The sequence below is a fragment of the Panthera pardus genome, unplaced genomic scaffold, assembly GCF_024362965.1.
Source record: "Panthera pardus isolate Hobbes unplaced genomic scaffold, ASM2436296v1 HiC_scaffold_24, whole genome shotgun sequence".
Classification (NCBI taxonomy): Eukaryota; Metazoa; Chordata; class Mammalia; order Carnivora; family Felidae; genus Panthera; species Panthera pardus.
Genome location: NW_026526810.1, coordinates 38219821 through 38247817, shown reverse-complemented (window position 1 = coordinate 38247817; position 27997 = coordinate 38219821). Strand labels below are relative to the sequence as shown.

Below are 27997 nucleotides of genomic sequence, written 5' to 3'. Positions count from 1 at the left end.
GCGGTATTTGAATCCCGTATAACTAGGAGACATTGCGAAGATCCTAAGCAGTGCGGGCTGGAGTGTAGAGCTAACGGCGCCGCGGAAGCTTCTGTCCACCATCTCCGGTCCTCGTCCCTTCCTGGGTCGGGCTGGCACTCTTGCCTGTCCCTTCCCCCATGGCGCTGCTCCGACGCCCGACGGTGAGTGGCCCCAGCCGACTCCTTCTCCCCCCACCTCCCCCCCACTGACCAGCGGCTTTGGCGGAGCAGCCCCCTCACCCGCCTCTAGCTGCCCCCTCTCTTCTACGCAGGGCTTCTTCCTCTCAACCGCCGCGCCGCTTTCCCGTTCTGCCGGGCTACCTTTTTTCCCCGCGGCCCAGGCCTGCGGCCTGTCCTCTTTTCGGGCCTCTCCCCTCCTGGGATCCGCTCAGGGTTCCCCGCTTTCCCCCTGGCCAGTCGCAGCCCTAGGGTGGGAAAGTGTAGGAAAGCGCCTCGTAGGTGGCACCTGTCAAGTGAGCCTTTCCAGCACTGGACTTCTCAGCGAGCAATCCCGTAGTGCTCTTTGTTGTTAGAGTGCTAGCTAAATAAAGGTTGTTGTAATTGCCTTCCCTGTTCTCAAACTCCGTGGTGGGGATGGAGAGCACTGGAAGAAACGCTGTAGGTAGTAAAGTGTTCTGAATGTTTGATCAAGTAACAGTTAAGGATTTTTCACATTTCGCTCTAAGTTTCCCATTTATTTCTGCATAGGAAGTCTCCCAGGCTAAGTTCACTAACGTACAGATTTGTCCCTTTCAAAAATTCAATTTCTTCAATCAAGTGTAAAAGAGATTTTACATTTAATGTAGAACAATATGGCAGACAGAAAGAAGGGTCCAGATTCATTTATTTCATCTTTGCAAAAATCCAAGTGTTAATAGTGTTTTGGAGATATATATATATATTATATAGTATTATATATACTTTATTATATATATATAAATATTTAGATATATATATATAAATATTTGGATATATATATATATTTTTTGTTGTTGTTGTTGTTGTTTTTGTTTTGTTTTGTTGTGTTTTGTTTTGTTTTGTTTTCCTGTGGGCTTGACTTGTACCTGATCTGTTTTTCCTTTGCTGAAAAATAGAGGGCCCTGACACACCTGAGTTCTCTCTTCCTGGCTATAAGGCTGGTTAAAAGCTGCCAGTTTTCTTCTCCATATGGATTTAAACTTAGATTACACATAAGCATTAAAATTTCAAATACTTTTAAAATTGGCAGTTACTGCTAGAAAAAATTGAAGAGTGTGCTTTTGAGAATCCTAAAAATTGAATGAATGCAATCGGTACTTAATTCTTATCCTTTTGTGGATGTAAGTTAAACTGACAAGTAATTTTTGTCTAATCTGTCCCATGAAGTTCTTCTATAGTCAAATTTTTGTTTTTAAATGTTTATTTATTTATTTTGAGAGAGAGAGAGACAGCATGAGAACATGTGAGCACAAGTAGGGCAGGGGCAGAGAGAGACAAAGAGAGAAAAAGAATCCCAAGGAGGCTCCCCGCTGTCAGTACAGAGACCTCTGTGGCTCCATCCCACCAAATCTTCGGATCATGACCTAAGCCAAAATCAAGAGTCCCATGCTTAACCTACTGGGCCACCCAGGCGCCCCCATAGTCAAATTCTTTCTATTCAGGGAAGGCTTGAGTTTTCTTCTGCCCCTCTGTTCTGGTAGGTCCATTCTGTCCATTGTGGAAGGCCCATTCAAATCGCCTGTTGGGAGATTTTTTTAGGATTGAAAAATTTAGGACTCACAGTTTTTAGGGATAGGACATGCTGTTTTTTTTTCCTCATGAAACGTTCACTTCTATAATAAACTTTTCTGTATGAATTGTTTTTTCTGGCAAGTTTTGTTTCTAAACATACTCTGTCTAAAGCAGGTTAAGGTCATCTAATGGTTTTTTATTTCATACCATTTCAACTTTGTCTGAATTTTAGAGTAAAACTATTTTACCTGTGAAAACTATTTCATTTCTAAATATTCTTTTTTAAGTGTTTATTTATTTCTAATGTTTATTTTTGAGAGAGAGAGAGACAGAGTGTGAGCGGGGCAGGTGCAGAGAGGGAGAGGGAGACACAGAATCCAAAGCAGGCTCAAGGTTCTGAGCTGTCAGCACAGAGAGAGAGAGAGAGTGAGCACGCGAGAGCAGGGTAGGGGCAGAGAGAGGGGGACACACGGAGCCCAATGTGGGGCTCAAACTCATGAATTGTGAGCTCATGACCTGAGCCAAAGTTGGACACTTAAGGGACTGTGCCATCCAGATGCCCTCTAAATATTCTTATTTATTTATTTATTTATTTATTTATTTATTTATTTATTTATTTACATTTATTTATTTTTGAGAGACAGAGACAGAGTACAAGTGAGGGATGGGCAGAGAGAAGGAGACACAGAATCCGAAGCAGGCTGTAGGCTCTGAGCTGTCAGCACAGAGCCACACACGGGGCTTGAACCCACAAACCGCGAGATCATGACCTGAGCCACAGTCGGATGCTCAACGGACTGAGCCACCCAGGTCCCCCAAGATGCTCCCTAAATATTCTTAATATGAGTGTCCCTGCTACAGCAGCCTCATTTTAAAAGGCAGTATCTCTAAAGATCATGTCAATAGGAGCACTTCTTATTTGTAGAATGGCATAAAAATCAAAGCTAGTTTAGGTTTTAAACACTTGGACCTATTAAAGCTTTTAAATAGTGTTTTAATTGTGCTTGTTATTAATCTCTCTAAAGTTTTTAAGTAGATGGGTAGTATACGGAGATCTCTAATAAGTGGGTGCTATGTGAGAAATAATCCCTTATCTGTAAACTTTTTTTTTAATGTTTATTTATTTTTGAGAGAGAGAGAGAGAGAGAGAGAGAGAGAGAGAGAGACAGAGCATGAGTTGGGGAGGGGCAGAGAGAGGGAGACACAGAATCCAAAGCAGGCTCCAGACTCTGAGCTGTCAGCACAGAGCCTGACACGGGGCTCGAACCCATGAACTGTGAGATCATGCCCTGAGCCAAAGTGGGACACTTAACCTACTGAGCCACCCAGGCACCCTCTTTAAACTCTTAATGAATTTTACAGATAAGCTGGGTAAGTGATTTGCCTAATTAAGAGTGATATGATCAATCACTCAGCATTTTTAGACTTTCTAAAATGTAGTTTCTCCCTCTTACAAGTAGATATCCACGTATTCACCTTTCCCAAATCAGTTCTACATTTGGTACCTGACACGAGCAAAGTATTGTAAGTTGTCTTCACTTCTCATTAACTCTTTTTTTCTCGCCCCTCTTTTTTTAGGTGTCCACTGATTTGGAGAATGTAGACACGGGAGTTAATTCTAAAGCTAAGAGTCATGTGACAATGAGGCGGGCAGTTTTAGAAGAAATTGGAAATAGAGTTACGACCAGACCTCCACACATAGCTAAGGTAATAGCCATGAGGACTGTCCATGTGTACACTAGGCTGATTGTGTATAGCTCTGAGGAACACCACTGACTTTCTTGCCCTGTTACATTTCTTTTTCCTTGTAGAAAACTCAGAACACCAAAATACCTGTTCAACCCGCCAAAACAAATGTCAACAAACAACTGAAACCTACTGCTTCCGTGAAACCGGTACAGATGGAAATGTTGGCTCCAAAGGTGGGACGGTTTGTATTTACACATGTACTTAATGAAATAGCTTGTTTTCGGCTAGACTGCAAAGGCACCGTTGTCATCACCGCCACTTTTGAAGAACATTCATAACTAGAGCTCTCCTTTGAAACAGCAGAGTACAAAATGAACATATCCATCCTTTTAGTGATGGTACCTTAATGTTATTCATTACAAAATTTTGCACCGTTTCCCCACATTTTATATATCTCCCTAATCTCATCTGAAGTGAGGGATTCCTCTGCCTTTTTCTCTTCCTCCTCTGCAGAGGAGATGCAGATGTGGACTTCTTATAAAATCATTCAATTTTGGCCGCTTGCATACTCGTTCATACCGTAATGATCTTACTGCATTTCTTTTGAACTTTTTCCTGCAAGGGGGTCATTTTATACTCTCGCATGGATGTTGACTGCAGTACAGTATTAAACTTTTGTCATATAGTGTATTTAATGTAACTAGCAATAAGGCAGCAGAGGAAGGGGTCTCTGTCTGCAGACAGCTTGACCTAGAATGAAACAAAGCATTCCTAAGCTTACTTTTGTGTGGAAAAGCAAAGAACTGTCCATAAGTGCTTTGAAGTGACAAAAAATACACCAATACCAGTTGTGGGCACCTTCCAACATTCTGAAAAATCACTGATTTCTGCTAAGCACCACAGCCTGAAACCGAGCATCTGAGCATGGGAGACCATCATCCACAATCCTGTAGGGAGTGAGAGAGACGAGAACCATTGGCTCAGTTGTGATCATGTGATGTTCAGCACCACGTAGTACTTGTATTGCAAGACATCGCTCATTTATCAAGTTAAAATTTATTAGAAATGTTTGCTCATCTTGCAGAACATTTGCAGAACAAGTTACTCGCAGTCCAAGGTTTTACTCTATATATAATATACAGTAATAACATTTATAACATTGTTTGAAAATTTTCAAAATAACACATTGGATATATTTGAGAAATATATGTATTGACCACTTAATAAACACATCCAGTAGTGTTAAGGCTGATAAAGAGATATCTTGCCTTGATATCTCTCTTATCCAGAAGGAGCATATGTACCTAAAATTAAATTAGTAATCCCAGGGAATGATGCCAGATGCCCCTGGGCAATGGATGATTGAGCATCAAATGTCTGGGGTAGATGGAAGTACCATCTTTCAGAAGGTGCTTGTACAGGAGGGAGAGAACACTAAGGGATGGAGTGGTTGGAGGAAACTTCATAGGTGGGATTTTTTTTTTTTTTATTTTTTTTTTCAACATTTTTTATTTATTTTTGGGACAGAGAGAGACAGAGCATGAACGGGGGAGGGGCAGAGAGAGAGAGGGAGACACAGAATCGGAAGCAGGCTCCAGGCTCCGAGCCATCAGTCCAGAGCCTGACGCGGGGCTCGAACTCACAGACCGCAAGATCGTGACCTGGCTGAAGTTGGACGCTTAACCGACTGCGCCACCCAGGCGCCCCCATAGGTGGGATTTTTAAGGATAGGGAGATGCTAATAGTAAAGAGCACCTTATAGGGAACAAAGCACAACAAGAATCAAGGCACCAAAGCAGAAATAGGCCTATAATTTTGTCCTGTGGGTAAAGAGTCAGCACATCTAAGCTGGGTCAGAAGATTTGTGTGAGTAAGCAGAAAATAAAGTTGGGGAAAAGGTTGCATTTGGATTTGAAAGCCTTGGAACTTGGATTTTATCCCATTAGGCAGTGAGGGAAGCTGTGAGGAGGTGGGAAATGATGAAAGCAGTGTAGACTGGCCATGGAAGGGACATAAATTAGGAGGTATTGCAATTGTCCATGCTAGAGCTGATGAGGGTCTTGAACTAGCTCAGATCACCCCTAAGCACTCACCCATATATGCCAGTGTCTGTAGGTGCTAAGAAACAACATTGAATATGTTGGGGTGTACCCGCTCCTTTCAGGGACATCGTGCTGTATTTAGAAGGAATTCTTTAGCTGTGTTGCTTGGAGTGAAGGAATAAGAATAAGGAATAATTTAAAAAAATGGGAAAGTCAGGAAAGGGAGGGGAAGTTCTGGGGAAGGCGGCTCATTTGGCTTTAGATTTGTTGAGGTGACAGAAACATCCACCGGGAAATGCAGTCACAAATACACCAGCAACATCTGAAGAAGAGGGGCCGACTTGTGAGCCTTCTCCTTGCAGGTGATGGTTGCAAGCATGTTGTTATTAGAAAGCCAGGAGAGAGCATCAGATCAAGAGGTAAAGCTCGGCACAAATACTCAAGACTGACCTTCCTTTCATAGGCCTTTCCTTGAAGGTTTCTAGTGACATCCTAAATGCTAAACCCAAAGCAGCTTTTCAGCCTTATCTCCAGACCATTATGCAGAATTTTATTTGGGTGGCTGTTTGAATGTGGTTCCTCCCACCTGTCAGGAAGGCAATTTGGCAGTGTTATTTCAAATGGTTATTCTCCATACCTGTTTTTAAAATTTATCCTAAGAAAATGATTAGAGGGACACCGAGGACTTTTCATTAGTTCTGAAATGAATATCTCTTATATAATAGGGAAATATTAGGAGATCAGTTAAAGTTATTTATTTATTTATATTCAAGTAAATTAACAGAGTGTTACATTAGTATCAGATGTACGATATAGTGATTCAACAATTCCATACATTAGTCAGTGCTCCTCATGATATGTGTACCCTTAATTCCCTTCACCTGTTTCACCCATCTCCCACCCACTTCCCCTCTAGCAACTACCAGTTTGTTCTCTGTACTTAAAAGTCTGTTTTTTGTTTGTCTCTTTTTTGTTTTTCCCTTATTTATTTATTTACTTACTTATTTAGTAATCTCTACACCCAACATGGGACTTGACTCACAAGTCCAAGATCAAGAGTCACATGCTCCATATCTTTTTTCTTTGTTCGTTTGTTTTGTTTTTCTTTTCTTTTTTTTTTTTTTAATTTTTTTAAAATGTTTATTTTCGAGAGAGACGGTGAGTGGTGGAGGGGCAAATAGAGAGGGAGACACAGAATCCGAAGCAGACTCCAGGCTCTGAGCTGTCAGCACAGAATCCTAGGTGGGGCTCAAACCCACGAACCTCTGAGATCATGACTGAAGTTGGCCGCTTGACCGACTGAGCCACCCAGGTGCTTCTCTTTCGTTTCTTAAAATCTGCATATTAGTGAAATCACATGGTATTTGTCTTTCTCTGACTTACTTCATTTAGCATTAGACCCTCTAGTTCCATCCATGTTCTTCCAAATAGCAACGTTTTATTCTTTTTTTTATGGCTGAGTAATATTCCTCTGTGTGTCAGAGGTGTGTGTGTGTGTGTGTGTGTGTGTGTGTGTGTGTACACACACCACATCTTTATTCATTCATCTATGGATGGACATGTGGCTATTGTAAATAATGTTGCAGTGAATGTAGGGGTGCTGGGACACCTGGGTGTCTCGGTTAAGCAACTGACTCTTGATTTCAGCTCCAGTCATGATCTCGTGGTTTGTGGATTCAAGTCCCAAGGCGGGCTCCATACTGATGTGCAGAGCCTGTTTGATATTTTTCTCTCTGTCTCTCTCTCTCTCTCTCTCTGACCCTCCCCCCTCTCAAAAATAAACAAATAAATAAACAAGCTTTAAACATAGGGGTACACATATCTTTTCATCTTCTTTGGGTAAATATCCAGTAGTTCCATTACTGGATCAGCTTAAATGCCATTTGCCCTTAGCAAAGTGTCAACACTAAGGCAGCTGAGCTCCCAGAGGAAGGTCACTTTGCCTGTCTCAAGGACTTGTCAATGTGCTGTAAGTTGTAAGGAAATTTAATTTTCTTCTTTTGTCTTTATATCCCACATCATTCCCCCTGAACAATTTTGACCCTTAAATCTTCAAGGTTGCTAAGGGTGGAAGGTCTTATCTTCTGTAACTTCTTCCTCCTGAATGAGTAGCATAGAGATGTCCTTACCTATGGGTCAACAGTGGTCAATTGGGGATATATATATATATATATATATATATATATATATATATATACACACACACACACACACACACACACACACACACACACATATGGCAGAGGCCTTTGAATCCAAGGGAGACCACATGTATGGATCTTCTGAGTGGAAAGGATCATCTGTCAGCTTCAAGTTAAGGTAATGAAGGAGTCTCAGCACCAGGTGAAGAGACATGGGAGAAAACAGCAAAACATGATTAAAATTAACAAAAAAAAAATGAAGCCCAAATAAGAGTCCTTTGATAGTTGACAAAAATCCTCCTCCAGTCCAGGAGTTTAACCAATCATTAAAGGGAAGAGAGGGATCCTTTAAGGCACCAGTTTGAGTGATCATGTCAGTTAGAAACCCAGAAATATTTTTGTGGTAATTTAGAATGTATACATAGTATTCTGTTTTTAGAATAGCACAAGTTCCACCTTGTGCAGCAGTTAAAACATCTAATGTCATCTTGTTTGGTAAAACTGCTTTACACATCTGTGTTACGTCAGTATTTAATAGGGAAATGCTATTTTGAGTGTCATTTAGGGCTTTGACTATGTTTATTAAGAACTTCATCTGTCAAACAATATCCTCCAGTCCTAAAGAGGTAACAAAGATGGATGCTAGGTGGTCATACCAATGAAACACACAGTGTGTCTGCTGTTGTTGTTGTTGTTGTTTTTAAAGTTTATGTATTTATTTTGAGAGAGAGTACGAGTGGGGGAGGGGCAGAGAGAGGGAGAGAGCGGATCCCAAGCACACTCTGCACTGCCCTCGTGGAGCCCAGTGTGGGGCTTGATCCACACTGGATCAAGATTGCGAGATCATGACCTGAGCCCAAATCAGGAGTTGGACACTTACTTGACTTAGCCACCTAGGTGCCCCTGTGTCCACTGTTGTTTTAAATTTGGAAGGTTGGCTGGTTTGGTGAAGGTTTTAATAATGCATTCGTGCATTCGGGAAAAACCCAGAGTACAGTGGCCTATCCAGCCTGGGTGGGGGAAGCTATGGCAACTAGTTAGAGCTGCATAGCCACTGGGTCCCTTAGGAGCCAGTCATCTAATTCTGGGCCTCGTTGAACAGTAGGCAGGATTTCACGGGCCATTCGATTTTGGAGGACCATCTTTCCACAGGACTGTGGTTGTCAGGCTGAATGTAAATAGTAATTTTTTAAGGCCCAAACTATTTGCTCAGTTATTAATGCGATAAAAAGATGGTCCATTGTTACTTTGTAGGGACCAGGGGAATCCAAAACTAGGGCAGTTTCTTCTAGCAAGGTTTTTGTCACCTCAGTGGCCTTTTTACTCAAATCAGTAGCCTGGAATAAACTCTATATTACCTTCTGTTGGTTATTTGGCAGGGGGTGGGTGGATAAAGATTTTCCCCTTATTATTAACAAGCTAGTCCTGTGCAATTTTTTTTTTTCTTTTAAATATCCTCAGTTCTTGGGCTATGTGGTTTCTTGGTCTGACTAGACTGGAATTAAGGTGTTTTTTTTTTTTTTTAGAGAGAAAGAGAGCACATATGTGAGCAGGGGAGGGGCAGAGAGGAGGACAGAAGATCTGACAGCTCAGTGCTGATAGCAGAGAACCTGACATGGGGCTTGAACTCATGAACTGTCAGGTCGTGACCTGACCTGAAGTTAACCAGCTGAGCCATCCAGGTGTCCCTGGAGTTATGGACTTTATTGGAGTTGAGACTGCTATAAAACTTTTGCCAAGTTGTTGGCATAGAATCTATGACCTATAGATTCTAAGGTCATATCCTTTTGATGTCCTTTGAGGTGAATTACAGCTACCTCCTTAGGTAGGTGTACAGTCTCAAGAAGAGTAATAATTTGGGGGCCATGTTTGATTAGAGAGTGATGGCTTGATTATAATCCCCTTTTCTTCCAAATCGCTCTGTGGTCATGTAGGACTAGGAAGGCCTATTTAGAGTCAGTAAAGATAATAATTTTGAGGCCCTTTGCCAATTGTAAAGCATGAATGAGTGCTATTAACTCGGCTTTTTGGGCAGGTGTATTTGCCTGGAGGGCTTTGGACTCCACAGTCCAAAGTCCACAGTTAGACTGACTTTAGCATACCCAGCTTTTCTTATCTTTTTTTTCTGTGAAACTACTGCCATTAGAAACTACTGCATTTTCAATAGGGAAATCTCTTAACTCTGATTGGCTAGAATAAACAAGATCAATAATCTCTGAGCAGTCATGTTCTAACACAGAAGTATGATGATCCGGCTCAGGCAAAGAGTATCTGGGTTTAAAATGTGATAAGTTTTATTTCAGGTGTATCTCTAAACATAGTCTGTGTTTAGTAAGTTGACCTCCCTTCATCCATTGATAGCCTTTGGGTCTCTAAGACATTCTGGACCTGATGTAGAGTCATTACTGTCAGGGACTGTCACATAGTAAGTTTTGAGGCTTCTTCGACCTCAAAATTGAGGTTAAAGCCTCTATTTGCAGGTGGACATCAAAAGAGGTAGTCCCTGGGACAAATATGACTAAGGAATAAAACCATCAAGAAGCCTTCTTTGTTTGAGGCCCAGCCTTAACAGTATCCTAATTATGAGGAATCATTGCTAGAGTTTCCTCTAGCAGTGTAGGTTTATGAGGAGGAATGGGCCTATTCAGACGATCATCATCCAATATGTCCAGAGGAGATTTATTAACCTGGTTGGTGGTTAGACACATTCTGCAAGAGGCCCTAAGGTCCAGATCCTGATTTAGGGCCATAAAAGCCTGGACACAAGGGGCTTCAGTCCATTTGTCCTGCTTCTTGCATAAGAGATATAACCAATAGATCCTACTAAGGCCATGGAGTGTTACAGAATATCAGTCCTTTCCTAAATTTTGCAATCTGAATTGTTTCCAGTGGGTTAAAAGGCATTCCAAGAGAATCCTTGGGGACTGAAGAAGCTCCCATGCTCCTAGAAAAGCAAAGAGGGTCCACTACCAAAATATCCTCCTGACTCCCAGGTGGCATCCCACGCAAGATATGTCAAAGGTTCTGCGTGTCCAAAGTGACCTGCGGCATCCCTGGAATGAAAATTGCTATTGATTACCATACTCCTTTGCCTTGAAGGCAGTGCTGCCCTAAAAAGCCCTGTGAAAGGCCCTGTGGAAGTGATGCTAGTGTCCTCTGCTTCCCCATTGCCTCTTAGGCTACAAATGGGTGCCTGGCATATGGACCACAATACTGTGCCATGCCTTGAAAGCCATGCCATAAAAGGCTGTGCCTTGAAGAACATGCCGTGAAGGCCATGCTTTAGTTGACCTTGCCTTGACAAGAATGCTGTGAAGGCCCTGCTTTAGTTTGACTTGCCTTGAGGAACCTGCCGCTTTTAACCCATGAAAAACACTAAAGTTTTACAAGGGGAAATTACCCAGTTTTGTAGTTCAAGTAGTTAGTTGGGAGAACAGTAAAGAAAGAAATCCATCATGGTCTAAGCGACATTCCAACACATGGAGTCTTTACACCCAACTTCTCCAGGAGACAGTCCTCAGTTGGTCTTTAATTCAATCGGGTACTGGTTTCGGCTGGCTCTGAGTGGACATTTTGCGGCCAGACCAGAGATACGGAGATATGGAGAAGATCACATGAGACCAGTGAGGAGGGAACTTCACACAGGAGTCTTAAGATGGCAGCCATGCTAGTCGCTTGGGTGGCTGTCCCGTGCCCAAGACAGGCAGCTTTGCATAAGGACAGAAATAAAGAGAGGGCATCAAGTTTCTGGGTCTTATTACCATTCCAGCCATGGTACTAACTTCCAGCCAAAGGCAGGCTTTCTCCTCCCTGTGGAGTAGCCACGGGCTAGAGGATTGCAGCCTGAGTAATTGACTTGAAAGTGTTCCAATAAGACTATGCTCTTTGAAAAGCCCCTGAAATGAAAGTAAAGGAAAAGAGAAAATACCAAGTTGGTTTTGAGGCTCAGAGTCCAGATGAGAAGGCTCAGTCCCATGTTGGACGCCAAATGATGTGAAAAATGGGGTTAGGAGCCCAAGAAAGAATTTTTGAGACATTTTTGGTGCAAAAAGGTGGTTTTATTAAACCACCACAGGACCTGTGGGCAGGAAGAACTGCACTGGGGATGTGACCGGGGAAAGATTATATGCTTGCAAGTTGGGAGGGGGTTAGGGATAGGGTAAGTCTCTATGGCTTTAAGGACCTTGAGGGACTAGTTGCTGTTAGGGAAAGGTCATTCGTTACTATTTAGTAAAAAGCTCAGTTATGAGACCCTTCAGATGTATGTCAGGGGGCCATAAACTTGGAGTGTGTATGATTGCCAACATGTATCTTGTTGGGCGGGGGTAGAGATAAAGGAATTTCTACATGTTAAAGTAGACTTATGGGTTCCTAGGAGGTTGGGCTAAGATTGCCTTTTGCCCTTAGCAAAGTGTCAACATCAAGGCTGCTGAGTTTGCAGACGAAGGTCACTCTGCCTATCTCAAGGACTTGTCAATGTGCTGTAAGTTGAAAGGAAATTTAATTTTCTTCTTTTGCCTTTGTTTGCCACATCAGTTATTTTTGCGTATGACGTTTGGCTTAAAATTTTCAGTCTTTTCACCATAGGTACATATTAATCTTCCAGTTGGAGAAGAAGGGAAATTAAAAGAAAAAAACCAAAAATGTTATGAACAAAACAGAGGAGAAATTTCTTCCTATGACCTCTGCAACTCCACTCTTTCTGAGTTACCCTGCATTTCCTTGGTGACTCCTTTTGTTCTAGCTTCCTGACAAAATTGAGGCCACTGTGTTTCAGATAAAGAATTATGGACCTGTAACTCAGTTGATACAAATATCACTTCTGTGGCTAAAATGTGCTTCTCGTTTTATTAGATGTCAGGGATTAATGAACAATACTTCCAATTCAAATAGACGTTTCTCTGAGAAATGTAATGTAGAAGAGATGATTAAGTCCACAGTTTAGGGGGAGTCCCCTCATGCTGGCAGATGAGCCTCTCTGCCTGCCTGGCTCTGATCAGCCTTTTGGCTTTTACTTTGTCATCTGCTGCATCTGCAGTCATTGCTGCTCCTTTATAGCCAGTCCCTGGAGGTGTGGAAATGCCAGTTGAGCACAGGGTTCTAGCAGCAGTGAGCCCTGGAAAATTTATAAGCCGTGTGCTCATGAAAGCAGATGTTCCCAGCCAAATCCATACTGTCCTCTGCAAAACTGGAGGGCAGGTTTCTTTCCTCGTAGAAGATGAAGCAACTGAATCACAAAGGGCTCTGGCTGAGAACTTGAAAGGGTTTCCGCTGTTCACAGGTGTTTGCAGAAGCTTATTATACTGCAATTTTGGGAGAAAACAGTGTTCTTGTTATTGCTGTTTTATTTTATTTATTTTTTTGCTGACCAAAGAGGCTTTGGCAAACACTGAGTTGTGTGAAAGGAAGAAGGCTTTGTCCTAGCCACATTGCTGAGTACCGGGGAAACCAGTTGAATGAACCACCAGCTCTGTCCAAAAGGAGCCCCAGTCAATTGGAGGAATGTCAGAGCACACATTAAAACAGGGTGTAGCAGAGATAGATGCACACTGAGGAGAGCTGCTGGGGAGTCAGAGTTAGAAATTCAGATGAGGTTTTAGACTTACGATTTGATGTAAACACTAAATTCAGTAGTAGTTGTGGGTCGCTCTGATTGGATGGGGGTGCCATCAAACATGGGACATTTGGGTGGGGGCTGGTGGCATGGGTGGTGAAAGAATTCACCCAAGGCAGAACAAAAGAGAGGAAAGTTTATTAAATACACCACAAGGGAGGAGCGCCTGGGTGGCTGAGTCAGTTAAGCGCCCAGCTCTTCATTTTGGCTCTTGATCTTGGCTCTTGATCTCAGAGTTTGTGAGTTCAATCCCCACACTGGGCTCTGTGCTGACAGTGTGGAGCCTGCTTGGGATTCACTCTCTCCCTCTCTCTCTGCCCCTCCCCCACTTGCACTCTCCCTCTCTCTCTCAAACTAAATAAATAAACTTAAAAAAAATTAAAAAAAATACACTGCAAGGGAGCGGTTGGGCAGGACAGCAAAGGAGAGACTGTCTGTGGGGAGGTGGTGGTGAGGGGCCACAGTTAAAGGGCGGAGTGAGGGAGTATGGGACTTTTGGAATTTTCCCTTTTTTGGTAATCTTAGGAACTGTGCCTGGTTGTAATTGGTCAGTTAGAGCCTATGGTGAGTTGCTTAATGAGCCCGTTTCCATTGCTTGTTTGCACTCAGCTTGGTGGTCACTGTGGGCCCTTTTGCCTTGATCAAGTTTCATTGCTCAAGCCTGTTGCATAAAAGTGGCCTCTACAATAGTCAGTATTCAGCTATGAGAATGTTTTATGGCTTAACTATCCTTAATACAAAAACAAGATATAAAAGGGAAATAAGCACAACTATTCACATTTTTTAAAAAGAAGAGTGCCTTTTTAGGTGCCTGACTGGCTTAGTCAGTGGAGTGTGTGAGTCTTGATCTCAGGGTTGGAGATTCAAGCCCCATGTTGGGTGTAGAGTTTACTTAAAAACAAAATTTTTATTTTTATTTATTTTTTTAGTTTTTATTTGAGAGAGAGAGAGAGAGAGAGAGAGAGAGAGAGAGAGAGAGAGAGAGAGAATCTCAAGTAGGCTCCAAGCTCAGCACAGAGGTCAATGCGGGGCTCGATCCCACGACCCTGGGATCATGACCTGAGCCTAAATCAAGAGTTGGTCGCTCAACCGACTGAGCCATCCAGGTGCCCCAATAAATAAAATCTTAAAAAAAAAAAAAAAAGTGCTTTTTATTTTTAATAACACAAGAAACATAGTCATAACAGCAAAAGACTACAGAAATACATCAGGTATATAGAATAAAAGCTCATTTTGGGGGTGCCAGTTAAGCGTCCAACTCTTGATTTCAGCTCTGGTCATGATTTCATGGCTCATGAGTTGGAGCTCCAGGTCGGGCTCTGTATCGGCAGTGCAGATCCTGTTTGGGACTCTCTCTCTCTGCCCTTCCCCCACTCATGTGTGTGCTCACACTCTATCAAAAAATAAATAATGTAAAATAAGCATTGAAAAAAAGTTCATTCTTACTATCCCTACCCTCCAAATTCCAGTTCAGTGTATTCCCTAAAGCTATTCCCAGTACTTGATTTTGCCCTTCTGCAATTGTGTGTGCCTTTGTGTGTAGAAGTACACACTTCTACAAATCATGAGCTGTCTAATCGGAAGCATCAGTTTTTCTGGGAGTCCTTTCTTGTACTTAATTGACATTGTTTGTCATAAATTTAGTAAATAAGGGAAGTCTGTTTTATCAAAACTCATGCAAACACCTACACATTTGCATGTTAATAGTAATACCTTGTGTCAACAAACCCACCTCAGTAGTAGTAGAATTTCAGTGGCCTTTACTCAGACTATCTACTACAGGAGCTTATCAAGTTCAGCAAAATCTCACATCTTTATTATTTTTGATATGACTTTTCAGTTGTCTCTGACAACTGACAGAACTCATTCGTTAATCTAATTTGAAGATTTTTATTCTCAGACTACTTTTGTCATACAAAAGTTTCTGATGGTTAGTTAACTAGTTTCTTAGCTTTTTAGTTCTTTTTTTTAATTTTTTTTTTTTTCTTTTTGAGAGAGAGAGAATGAGTGGGGGAGAGTCAGAGAGAGAGGGAGACACAGAATCTGAAGCAGGATCCAGGCTCTCAGCTGTCATTACAGAGCCTGACACAGGGCTTAAAGCTATGAACTGCAAGATCATGACCTGAGCTGAAGTCGGATGCTCAACTGACTGAGTCACCCAGGTGCCCCAGCTTTTTAGTTTTTTAGGACGTAGGATTACATAGTTGGCACCTAGGGCTTAGGCTACTGTCTGCACAGGATTTTATAATTAAATTTTGTTGGAGTCCAAAAGGAATGCTTTCAAGAAATTCTAAATTAAGGGCCAGAGCAATTAGCCATGTCTTATCCTGGTGGCTTTGGGATATGGCTAAACTCAGGTGTACTTCTGAATAGACACAGGGAAACATTTCAGGCTGCTAAGGCAGCACACACAGTGCATGACTTTATTTTTAAAAAAAAAAATTTTTTTTTAAACGTTTATTTATTTTTGAGACAGAGAGAGACAGAGCATGAACAGGGGAGGGGCAGAGAGAGAGGGAGACACAGAATCTGAAACAGGCTCCAGGCTCTGAGCGGTCAGCACAGAGCCCCACGCGGGGCTTGAACTCACAGACCGTGAGATCATGACCTGAGCCGAAGTCAGACGCTTAACCGACCAAGCCACCCAGGCGCCCCAACAGTGCATGACTTTAATCTCTGCCTCCTTAAACCAGCCTTCTAGTACTGACTGCACTTCCCTGAGAGAGAGTGATGAACCTTGTCCTTGAAACATAAACATATCCTTGAACTTAACCAAGCTGTGTGTGCTTATTAAAATGCCCATCTGGGGGCGCCTGGGTGACTCAGTCGGTTGGGCGGCCGACTTCGGCTCAGGTCATGATCTCGTGATCAGTGAGTTTGAGCCCTGTGTCGGGCTCTGTGCTGACAGCTCAGAATCCGGAGCCTGTTTCAGATTCTGTGTCTCCCTCTTTCTGACTCTCCCCCGTTCATGCTCTGTCTCTCTGTCTCAAAAATAAATAAACGTTTAAAAAAAAAAAAAAAAAGCCCATCTTTTTTAGCTACTCTTTTTTTTTTTTTTTTTTTTTTTGATAGAGCGTGCCTGCATGTGTGAGCAGGGCAGGGGCAGAGGGAGAAGGAGAGAGAGAATCCTAAGCAGGCTCCATACCCAACACAGGGCCTGACGTGGGGCTCGATCTCACAACTGTGTGATCATGACCTGGACCAAAATCAAGAGTTGGATGCTTAACTGACTAAGCCACCCAAACACCCCAACACCTTTTTTTTTTTTTTTTTTTTTTTTTAAAGATTTTATTTTTAAGTAATCTCTACACCCAACAGGGGGCTCAAACCCCCAACCCCAATTTCAAGAGTCTGTTGCTCCACCAACTGAGCCAGCCAGGTGCCTCTGATTCTAGCCACTCTTGCTCCATTCCTTCAGTGGGTTCACTTCCCTTCGGGTAAAATCTAAACTCCCTAGCAAGGTTCTTGCTCACCTTTCCAGCCCATCTTCTCTCACATCATGCACTACATCCCACCATTCCAAATCAGCGTGTACTTCCCAAGACTTACCTTTATTTCTTGGCTTCCTCTGGGACTTTGTGCTTGCCTACCTTTTGCCTATTCATTTGCCTTGAGGTCTCATCTTCTCTGGTAACCTTATCTAGGTTTTTCCCTGGTACCCCAAGTAGCTCTTATTCATTCTAGTCCCTTGAGGTTCTTAAATTCTTGAATAAGTGGCATGCATACCTGCATAACTTGCTCAGCTGACCCTTCCTCAGTTTAAGAACTTTGGTGTTTGAGGAAAGGATGTGATCTGAACTGCTATAAATATTTTCCTGCTGCTGCTGTTACTGTTTTATCCTTCTCTAAGACTGGAAACTATAATCACTGAGCTTTAATATAAATTAAAATGGTTTGTTTATTATACATCCTTCTTTTTCTATATTTTATTTCTTTAATACCTAGTCTCTATAGTCTACCAGTCCTGTTAGGTTTTACTTTGAGAAGTACCTCTTATTCTTTTGAAAAGTAATGGTTTATATATACTTCATTACCAAATGCTTGTTTTTAACTTACTTTATAAATTTTTAATTTGTGTGACTTTAATAGCCACCCAGTCAGCATAAGAAAATACTGGGTGTGTGCTTACTCAGTCTTTGCTTCCTCCTCCTATTTTATTCATAGGCTGGAATGTGCTTTTCTGCTTTTTAGTTGCCAGTTTCTCAATTTAGAATAAATTAGTTTACGAGAGGAAATCTTTATACTCGCAGAAGAGGCTACAGCTGAGGTGAACTATCAGCTCTAAGAGTCTCTTAACCCAGGTGTCTAAGTTTCTTTCACTGAATAAATATTTAGTGAGCACCTACTATGTGTCAGGGATGATATAGGTATTTGAGATACCTTAGGGACCAAAATCAGTTTAATAAATGTAAGCTTATAGAGCTTACACTCTAGCAGACATAGACAGAAAATAATATACATCGTATATTAGTAAACTCCATAATCTGTTAGAAGGTTATAGGTTCTATGGGGAAAAACACAGTAAGAGGAATGAAATGTGGTGGGGGTGATGATAGGTGGCAGACAGTGATTTAAAATGGGGGGTCAGGATATACCTAATTGAGAAGGTAACTTTTAAACTAAAAGTTTACCCACAGGGGTGCAGGGACAAGAGCTTCTGTGAAGAGGGAGCCCACTTGCAGTGAGGGAGGCTGCAGTGAAGCAAACCAAGGGCAGGGAAATAGGAGGCGGTCAGCAGAGGAAGAGGAGAAAGCCAGATCATGCAGGCCCACAGGCCATGGTGAGGACTTAAGGTTTTCCCTCGGAGTGAAATTACAGAACTTTAAACAGAGGAGTATATCCCTAAAAACTTCATCTACTACATCTTGAGTTAGTCACCTCTTACTCTGAAATTTGTTTGTTTTGGCTTTCACATATTTTAAAAATGCATATGCTACTTTTAAAACCAGTTGCCTCTGCATGTATTTGGCTATGATTAATGATTAAGGCTACTGCACATTAATTTGTCCATATAGGGTCCTGCTCCCCCAGAGGAGGATATCTCCATGAAGGAAGAGAACCTCTGCCAAGCTTTCTCTGATGCCTTGCTCTGCAAAATCGAGGATATTGATAATGAGGACTGGGAGAACCCTCAGCTCTGCAGCGACTATGTTAAGGATATCTACCAGTATCTAAGGCAGCTTGAGGTGAGTGGGCCTCTGGGTATTGGTTGTGCAAGCAATGTGGAATTCACCACACAGCTGGGAAGGAAATGAGGTCAGCTTTTTAAACTTTTCATTCCGTCAACAGGTTCTGCAATCCATAAATCCACGCTTCTTAGATGGAAGGGATATAAACGGACGCATGCGTGCCATCCTGGTGGACTGGCTGGTGCAAGTCCACTCCAAGTTTAGGCTGCTGCAGGAGACCCTGTACATGTGCGTCGCCATCATGGATCGATTTTTACAGGTGAGTGTGGCTTCAGGGACTGTAGCAGTGCACACTGGAATTGCATTGTGCAATACCAAAGTGTGGTACCTTGAAGAAAAGACCCAAAGTCACTTTGTGAGAAACCGAGGAACTTCATGTGCCAGAAGGGAAAGTAGCCAAGTGTGTCAGACCTCTGGTGATGCTGACCAGTGGTGGGCATTTGTGTCAGGTCAGCCTGCAGAGAAATGCTGGGGGCCCCAGGGAGGGAGACGCTGCATTGCCAGTCATTCATCAGAGGAAACATACCAACTCGAGGTCTGAAGGTCAGCCCAAGCCTGTGGTGCCTTTGGATATTGGTTTTCCGGGTCTGCTTAATCGATTTTGTAATTTGGTGCTCTCTGTTGTTAAGTTTCCTCATCTGAAAAATGAGGAATTTAGCTAGAGAATGTTGCAGTATCCAGCCAGCTGTTGCATGAATCGCTGTAGAAAGGAGAGGAGGCAGAATTTTTTAAAGGGGGATTGGGAGTATGTGTGGGGAGTATACTGAGTTATGGAGGTCTAAAGTAGAGGAATGTAAGAAATTAAGCTGAGAGGCAGGAGTGGTCATCAAAATAGTTATCACCTGGTGTCCTAAAACCCTAACCAGTTAGAGGAAATGCCAGATAGAAAGCACTAGTGTTATCCATCAGGCAGTAGCCCTACTGCAGATAAGGATTTATGTATTTAAAGTTGACATTTATGATATAACTCAAGTGCAAATTCTGCCCAACAATACAGTAATAATTGTATTTATTATAATGATGACCCTGAGATACCACAAAATCCTACGAAACCATAGATTCAGTGGTTTGCATTATACATTCCTCATGGGGTAGGAAAGCAGTCAGATTTTAGGTAGATTTTAAAAAATGAGAGTTGAAGCAAGAAAAGCGAAGTCCCAGTTTAAAAGAAAAAGAAGGGGTACCTGGGTGGCTCAGTCGGTTGAGGGTCCGACTTCGGCTCAGGTCATGATCTCGTGGCTCCCTCAGTTCGAGCCGCATGTCAGGCTCTGTGCTGATAGCTCAGAACCTGGAGCCTGCTTTGGATTCTGTGTCCTCTCTCTCTCTCTCTCTCTCTGCCCCTTCTCTGCTCATGTTCTGTCTCTCTCTGTCTCAAAAATAAATAAATGTAAAAAAACAAACAAAAAAAAACTTTAAAAGAAAAAGAAAATGAAGGGAAACACTCATACCCCGGACTGAGATTTCCCCTGACTCTGAAGCATCTTTGAAGATACCTCAGGTTGAATAATGAGCGTACTTTTGGTAATGAATGATTAAGGAAATGTTTGAGATAGCCCCTTCCACATCCCTAGGTATCCATTATTTAACCCTGCTTTTTGGCTTGACCTTATCTTGATTCAGACTGTGTGGAGTGCCATGTTGGGACTTCCCCCAGATGTTCAAGCCAGGATGATGAGACTGGAGCACAGACCAGGAGCTTGGTTCTCAGGCTTATTTCTTCCCTACTGAGACGCTGAGTGATCTTGGGCTAGTGTCTGAATCTCTTCTCAGCCCATCTCTTTGTACGTGGAGAAAAATTCATATACTTCCTAGGATTTTTGCGAGGATTCAGTGAGATGATTACTGAAATCTTTGCACCGTGCTTGGCACAGAGTGAATACTCAGTAATCTCTACACCCAATGTGGGGCTTGAACCCACAACCCTGAAATCAAGAGTCACATGCTCCACCTAGTGAGCCAGCCAAGAGCCCCTGACGGTACCTGCAATTAATACACAGTTTACCTGTGCTCGTAAGAGGGGGATGAGGAGAGACGATGTGTACTTCTGCAGGACGTGATTCGCTCTCACTTTCTTCCCCCCAGTGCCCCAGTCCTCTGGTTGGACATAACTTTTGACACCTTCTTCTTCAATTAGGTTCAACCGGTTTCCCGTAAGAAGCTTCAACTGGTTGGAATTACGGCTCTGCTCTTGGCTTCCAAATATGAAGAGATGTTTTCTCCAAATATCGAAGACTTTGTTTACATCACAGACAATGCTTATACAAGCTCCCAGATCCGAGAAATGGAAACATTGATTTTGAAAGAGCTGAAATTTGAGTTGGGTCGACCTTTGCCACTGCACTTCTTAAGGCGGGCCTCAAAAGCTGGGGAGGTAAGTGCCTCCGATTCCATATGAGACTTTATTTTCCCCCTGTTGTCTTATGCTAGAAACATTGATCCAATTAAAGGAAAACTTAAAACTTTATGGAAAACATGTTCTCATTAAGTCCTAATGTTTTATCTCCTCAATTCTTAAAAGACCTCATGCTCTGTGTTTTTAATATTCTGTGGAATAGGGCACTTGCTGGGAAGGACGGGTGAATTGAGTGGATTTCAGCTCCTAGGCCTTCACCTGTGATTTTGCAAGACAGTGATAATAGCTGTGCTTCTTACTGCTGTGGGCTATTCAATCCTAGGTCGATGTGGAACAGCATACTTTAGCCAAATACCTGATGGAGCTGACTCTCATTGACTATGACATGGTGCATTATCACCCTTCGAAGGTGGCAGCGGCTGCATCCTGCCTGTCCCAGAAAGTTATAGGCCAAGGAAAATGGGTGAGTGTTGCGTTAAGAAGAAATTTTAGACCCTCTGGATATGAAAGGTCTTACCATTTTCACCACAGTGTTGTTAAAGCAATTGTTAAAATCCAGAAGCCTAAAAGAAAGCTGCTTGGAATGCTTCAGACGTAGACTAGGTAAGCACACCATGGCACCCAGGTGCTAACTATACAGTTGTGAAGGCTGCGCACGGCTGCCTACAACTGGTATGCTAAGGTTTCTGGGATCTTTGGTTAAATGAAACCAGCAAGGCGTCAAGCATCTAAGACAAAAGCAGGGCCAAGGCCCAACTGATTGAGCCAGTAAAGGTAAAAAGGAGCCACTTTTAGGTTTATACAAGTAGCCAAAGCTGCCAGCAACTGTGGTCCTTATCTCACGCACCAAAACGGACAAGAACCAAAACGAAAGGGGCCAGGTGACTGCAGTGGGAGTCGTGGGATACCCTTTTGCGAAGGAGCCAACTCTAGACTGGTACTAAGCAGTTTTATCATCTGTAGTTGTGCCCCAAGAGCAGCAGAACAAAAGCCTCCTCAGAGCCCAGGTGTTAAGAAACGGTCTCAAGATAGCCTCTCAGGGGAGATATGGAGGAGGGTGGGAGCTGCTCTTCCCAGCCTCCCTCCCCTCACATTCCAGGAGGATCACCAAGCATTCTGCCAAGACACATCAGCTGGGCTTCAGGCCTTTGCCTGGCCCTATGTGGCTGCCTGCAAGCTTGCCAGGACACCATGGCAGGGCTGTCCCTCCACACATTTTATGTAAGAAAGAAGGGGAATAAGAGAGAGAGAGACAGTACGTATGTGTGCTTAGGTATTTCCTAATTAAAAAAAAAAAACAAACAAAAAAACAGGAAGAATAGACCAGAAACTAATGGAAATGATACCTGTGGGGTTGGGTGGGAACAGGGTAGAAGGCTGGGGATGGGAGCAAGACTTGTGGTTGTAATTTTTTATCATCTGTATACAATATAATGTAACTTTCTTGATTTCTGAACAATATGAGTGTTTATGCAAACCCTAACTGGAATTAAACAGAAACAACAATGTCACCATATATCAAACTGGTAATAGAACACTGAGGGAAGAATTACTTTATCTGGTTAGATAAAACAAAGGACTAAAAGAGGTAACATACTTAAAGTTTACTTGGGAGATGTATTGTTAGTAGTAATCTGTTATTATAATTGTGAAACTATTTAGGAATATTAGGGTAAAACAAACATTCAATGTTATTAAGGACTAAAATTTTCACAATAAGAAGAGGGATAATATTAACAATTAAAAACAAAGGAAAACCCCTATGGCGTTAAATCTATTTTGGAAATATCGGTAAATTAATCATGAGAGGGCCCGGAAACAGTGATAACCCAGTAGCAATGATCATACCTAGTGCCCACATAATGGATACTAAGTACCATTACCCACTAGGAACTAGGCTACCTTTGAGAGATAGCTGCTCTCAGGGTTGGGGGAGAAGAAGTATAAGGTGAGCCTAGATCAGTTTGTAATAGACACCAAGCAAATTCTCAAGGATCAGTGAGGGTCATGTGAAAAGGACATAGGAACTGGCTTGAAAGGGCTCTTGCTGACTCAATCTGAGCATTGTAAAGAATAGTGACAGGGGCGCCTGGGTGGCTCAGTCAGTTAAGCATCTGACTTCGGTTCAGGTCATGATCTTGTAGTTTGTGAGTTCGAGGCCTGCGTCGGGCTCTGTGCTGACAGCTCAGAGCCTGGAGCCTGCTTTGGATTCTGTGTCTCCCTCTCTCTCTGCCCCTCCCCCACTTGTGCTCTGTCTCTCTCTGTCTCTCAGAAATGAATAAATGTAAAAAAAAAAAAAAAAAAAGAATAGTGACAGTAATAGATTGTAATGCATTTTTAAAAAATGTTTATTTGTTGAGAGAGAGAGATGGAGGATGAGGCAGGCTCTGTGCTGACAACAGAGAGCCTAATAACAGGGCTCAAACTCATAAACTGTGATATGACCTGAGCTGAAGTCAGACACTTAACCAATTGAGCCACCAGGCACCCTGATTGTAACACATTTTTAAAAATCCATGCATTTATAATGATACAAAAGAAAGAATGGAAGAGGGGCTCTTTATTATTATTATTTTTTAATCAGGATACCAGCTAATTAAAGCAGAAAGAATGGTAGAGTTAGAAATCAAATTTTAGGGGCGCCTGGGTGGCTCAGTTGATGAAGCCTCTGACCCTTGGTTTTGGCTCAGGTTGTGATCCCACAGTGCTTGAGACGAGCCCCTGTATCGGGCTCTGCACTGACAGCACGGAGCCTGCTTAGGAATCTCTCTCTCCCCCCTTGCCTGCTCGTGCACACACACGCTCTCTCAAAATACATATTAAAAAAAATAAATAAATTAAATTTTAACCCCTAATGTAAAAACTGATTCAAGTGAGGATCGACTGATGCTCATATCATTAGGTGAGGTAATTTTGGAGGACAAGATTCACATGGTCTCAAAATATCACCTCAGAGGTATGTAATAATGCTGAAGAAAGCTGTACCTTTATGATAGGGAGTCTGCAAATTACCACCTTAACCTGGTGATCAAGCTTGGCATCACCAGTGGTAGGAGCACCTGACTTGACCTATGTTCTGGTGCAATAAGAAGTAATGCATTATCATCTCCATGAAATTCATGCCCCAGATGTTTGACACGAATCCAGTCATCAGGAAACACTCAGATTTAAATGTGGGATGTTCTAAAAGTAACTGGCCTGGACTCTTCAAGTTGTCATTTAAAGCCAAGAAAATAGGAGTTGTTTTAAGTAAAAAACCCCCCAAAGATCAGATATACTGCATGTACCTTAATTGGACCTGGATCTAAAAAGACAAATCCATGAAAGATGTTTTTGGAACAGTTGGAGAAATTTGAATATAGACTGTATTCTAGATGATACTGTGGAAATGTTGATTTTTTTATGTGTAAAGCTTTGTGTCTAGACAGGAAAATACTATTTAGGGGATGTTTCTGAAGCATTTAGAAGTGATGTGTAATGGTGTCTGCAACTCATTGTCAAATAGTTCAAAAATTGTGTGTGAATACATACATACACAATTCCTGCTAAACCATTTGCAACTGAGTTAGCTGCAGACACCATGAGAGAGAAAACGAGAAAGTGGCAAAATGTTAATAGGAATCTGAATCTGCACAAAAGATGTACAGATGTTCATTATGTTATCTCATTTTTTCTGAAATAATTTGAAATTTTTTGAAATAAAAAACTTGAGGGAACAAGGCTGCTGGTACATGGATGATACAAGGTCCTGGTACCAGTGGCTCATTTTAGCTAAGTTACTTTCCTCTGGGACATGTCTTCTTTGGGCTCTGAACCTACTAGCTCTAGGTCTCCTCGTTTTCTGGGAATTGACTTGAAAATGCCGGTGGTTGTGTGTTATTTCAGAATTAATCTTGCTTTGTTCTTTTTTTCTTTAAATCATTTTAGGATTGGGGCACATGGCAGCCTCAGTGGGTACAGCATGAGACTCTTGATCTCAGAGTTGTGGATTCAAGCCCCACATTGGGCAGGAGGAGCCTACTTTAAATTAATAAAAAAAATACTTTAGGAATAAGATTAAATTGTGACTGGGGCGCCTGGATGGCCCAGTTAGTTGAGCATCTGACTCTTGATTTCAGCTCAGGTCATGATTCCAGGATTGTGGGATTGAGCCCTGTGTCAGGTTCTACCGCCGAGAGTGGAGCCTGCTTAAGATTCTCTCTCTCTGCCCCTCTCCCCTGCTCATGTGCACTCCCTCTCTCTCTCTTAAAAAAAAAAAAAAAAAAAAAAGTAAGAAAGAAAAAGATTAAATTATGATTTATCTTCCCAATTAGATTGTGCATATGAGACAGATGTACTTTGGCTTTTAGAATTTTATCACAGAACTGAAATAAAGTTAGCTTACCTGTCTTCACACATGATAGATCTTACTGCCAATCAACAACTGTCCTTTTGCTTGACCTTTGTTCTCCAGGAGGCTAGGTCACAAAGCCTCTACCCCTAGAGGCTTCTCTGCTCTCTGTTCTCCAGTGCTTAACTACACAGTGCCCAACGAGAGAATCCCGGGCAGTCTTTAGTTCTCCTGGATTTTGTAGAATAGATTGCTGCCCATGGCCTAATTTATTCTTAATAATGAACCTCTTTCCCTAACAATATGGGTATCAGCTCTGTCCAGCTCCCCACCAGCCACTGTCCAGTAGGGCTTTGATTGGGGCAGGGGGGGCGGTGGTGGTATGTGTGAGATGTGCTTGTCCCAGGTCTCTGCCATTACTCTGAAAGGGGCTTTCCTTTGCTGGGTTTTATTTTTACTCTGCCCCACTTTCCATCCCCCCACTCCCACCCCGGTGTGGTGATAGAAGCATGAAAGCTTTGTTACTTGGAGTACCCTACATACCCCTGCAACCTTTTTAAAAAAAATAATAATTATGGGAACTTTGTCACTTGATTTAGCTGAAGTTGCACAGTGTCTTAATTTAGTCTTGCTCAGAGCCAGAGTCATCTGCATTTACTGGCTGCTTTGCTGGTACAATGGTAGTGTTTAGGGCTGTTACTGAATTTTACAAAAGTAAGAATATCATTGTATAGCTTTTACGCAAGTGATAAGTGATGTTAGCATGTATAAGATGTGCTCTTCTAAAGAAGCAGAGGCTTTATCTTGCGCCTTCTCTCTTCATTGTGTTCCAGAACTTAAAACAGCAGTATTACACTGGATACACAGAGAATGAAGTATTGGAAGTCATGCAGCACATGGCCAAAAATGTCGTGAAAGTTAACGAAAACTTAACGAAATTCATCGTAAGTACTCCTCCCCCAACCGTGGAAAGCATTAGATTATGGGTTTTGTGAATGAGAGTATGTGTACGTATGTGCGTTTGCGTTTTCATGTAAACGTAATATTGGCATATGTGAGAGTCTATTTTAGCACGAACTCTTTTCTAGTCCAGCAGGGGATGGATGGAGCGTACTGACGTATCCGAAAAGCAGACTTTCTTCAAAACTAAGTAGCTAGGCTAACCAGGTCCAGGCCCCAGGTAGTCAGCCAGATGGCCATTCAGTGTGTCTCCCCACCTTGTCCCAGCATCCTGGGCGGGGCACTCAGCATCAGGGAAGGCGCTCCCCATGTCATCTGGAACAGCAAGGGCCCACATCAAAGGGCTCTGTGAAGACTCGGGTTTTGGGGTGGGATCACTCAGGGCCTTTGTCCAGGATCTTTTGGGACAGTGACCAAATCATGGTGAAGAGGGAGGGGCAAGAAGCCCATTCAGAAAGCCTCCTCGGGGTCTGGTATCTGTCTCTGTGGGGCCCACCTGAGAGGAGGAGTCAGAGGAGATTGGGTGTTCTCCTGTGCTTGTGTGATGCCGAGTATCACCACAGGTGTGGTGACAAAGAGCAAGGCATTTGTGCCAAGCGTCCTCACCCCCGGTTCCTTGCATGTAGTTTCTGTATGATTTAGCACACCATGGAAGTGTGACATGTTTTCAGTCCTTAGGGTATTGTTGTCTGGGACCCGCTAAGCACTGGTTGCCACTTGCTTTTATTGCCAGTTGTTGCTGCCGGTCCTGGCAGACCTGTTCTGTCGTGATGGTGCTTAGGTATGATAAACACAGCTCCTACCTCCCAACCCTCTGGCAACATAGGAGAGAGAGCCTGCTCCTTGGACCTTGACACCATTTATTCCTCCATCACCTGTGCTACCAGCTGGGCTTTATCCATTGCTAGGCATGGAAGGAAATTGTCGGGTGCAACACATTATGACCTCAGAGCTCTAGCTGGCTTCAGTGATTCATCGCACTAGTTGGAGATTGTGGGTCTGGCCCTTAAATACTTGTGAATTAGACTAGGAACATGGTATAAGGTAGGGGGTCCTGATGCGTGCTTAATCACAGATGACTTCTGCAGGCCATCAAGAATAAGTATGCAAGCAGCAAACTCCTGAAGATCAGCACGATTCCTCAGCTGAACTCAAAAGCCATCCAAGAGCTTGCGTCCCCTCTGATGGGACGGTCCTAGGCTGCCGTGGCCCTCAGGGAAGAGTGCTTCATTTGGGTGCTTTGACTTGCTGATTTGGAACTCTTCACTTTGTACATAGTCGTCTGGTCTATTTCATGAAACCTTTTCTTAGACCTATTTTCTAAATGTATATTGAGGAAAAATAAAGCTATTAATTTTTCTTCAGGTATCCTATGTGTATTTATTTCTTTTTGAGCTATTATGAGAAGCATGTAAATTATTGCCTTTATGGCTTTGGGAAAGATCTTCCTGCCACTTTCTCAAATGGAAAAACTAGAACTTGGCTTCAGTGAATGCTAACCCATTCTTAAACTTCTGAGATATAAAAAGATTCATGATGAAATTTGAAAACGGGAGGATAACTATGACTGTTCCTTTTCAGAATGTACTCAACTATTTTCTCATTCCTATACAGGAACGCCTGGCCCACTGGGCTGAGGGCTACCAGAAGCAGCCCTCACAGTATGCCTCTCCTTCAAAGGCATGGTGGGGACCAGGAATGTCAGTCCTAAGGGGCCACCACTGGAAAACAAAACCGGGTCTGTGACACCTTGTTAATGTTGAAACTTGGAATGCATTTTCCTATTTCATGGGTTACTATTTGTTTTTTTTTTGGCAGGCAGTTGATCACATTTAGCATTATTCTCTAAGTGTGAATGCATTCACAGTCTCCAACCACTAAAAACAAAAACAAAACCCATAAAATAAATGAGTGTCTTACAGCAACAACTTCCCAAACTATTAGCTCAG

General features: G+C 42.5%; 1 protein-coding gene across 2 annotated transcripts; it reads left to right on the top strand.

The window, feature by feature from the left end:
- Positions 1 to 3: 3 nt before the first annotated feature.
- CCNB2 (cyclin B2) lies at positions 4 to 27976 on the top strand. Of its 2 annotated transcripts, none has more exons than XM_019441942.2 (9): positions 4 to 182; positions 3309 to 3437; positions 3542 to 3652; positions 18232 to 18402; positions 18506 to 18664; positions 20540 to 20776; positions 21081 to 21221; positions 25922 to 26032; positions 27663 to 27976. In XM_019441942.2, the coding sequence occupies exons 1-9, from the start codon at positions 159 to 161 to the stop codon at positions 27792 to 27794; spliced, it is 1215 nt and encodes a 404-aa protein (XP_019297487.2). In that variant the 5' UTR covers positions 4 to 158; the 3' UTR covers positions 27795 to 27976. The 2 variants fall into 2 exon arrangements, with proteins under 2 accessions (XP_019297487.2, XP_019297490.2); XM_019441945.2 differs by lacking the exon at positions 27663 to 27976 and adding an exon at positions 27137 to 27416 and having other exon boundaries at positions 5 to 182.
- Positions 27977 to 27997: the final 21 nt, after the last annotated feature.

Excerpts from the sequence above, each read along its gene's own strand:
- CCNB2 (XM_019441942.2), top strand. The coding sequence starts at position 159 with ATGGCGCTGCTCCGACGCCCGACG. Across the intron at positions 183-3,308 it reads CGCTGCTCCGACGCCCGACG|GTGTCCACTGATTTGGAGAA; the intron begins GTGAGTGGCCCC and ends CTCTTTTTTTAG. Across the intron at positions 3,653-18,231 it reads TGGAAATGTTGGCTCCAAAG|GGTCCTGCTCCCCCAGAGGA; the intron begins GTGGGACGGTTT and ends TTGTCCATATAG.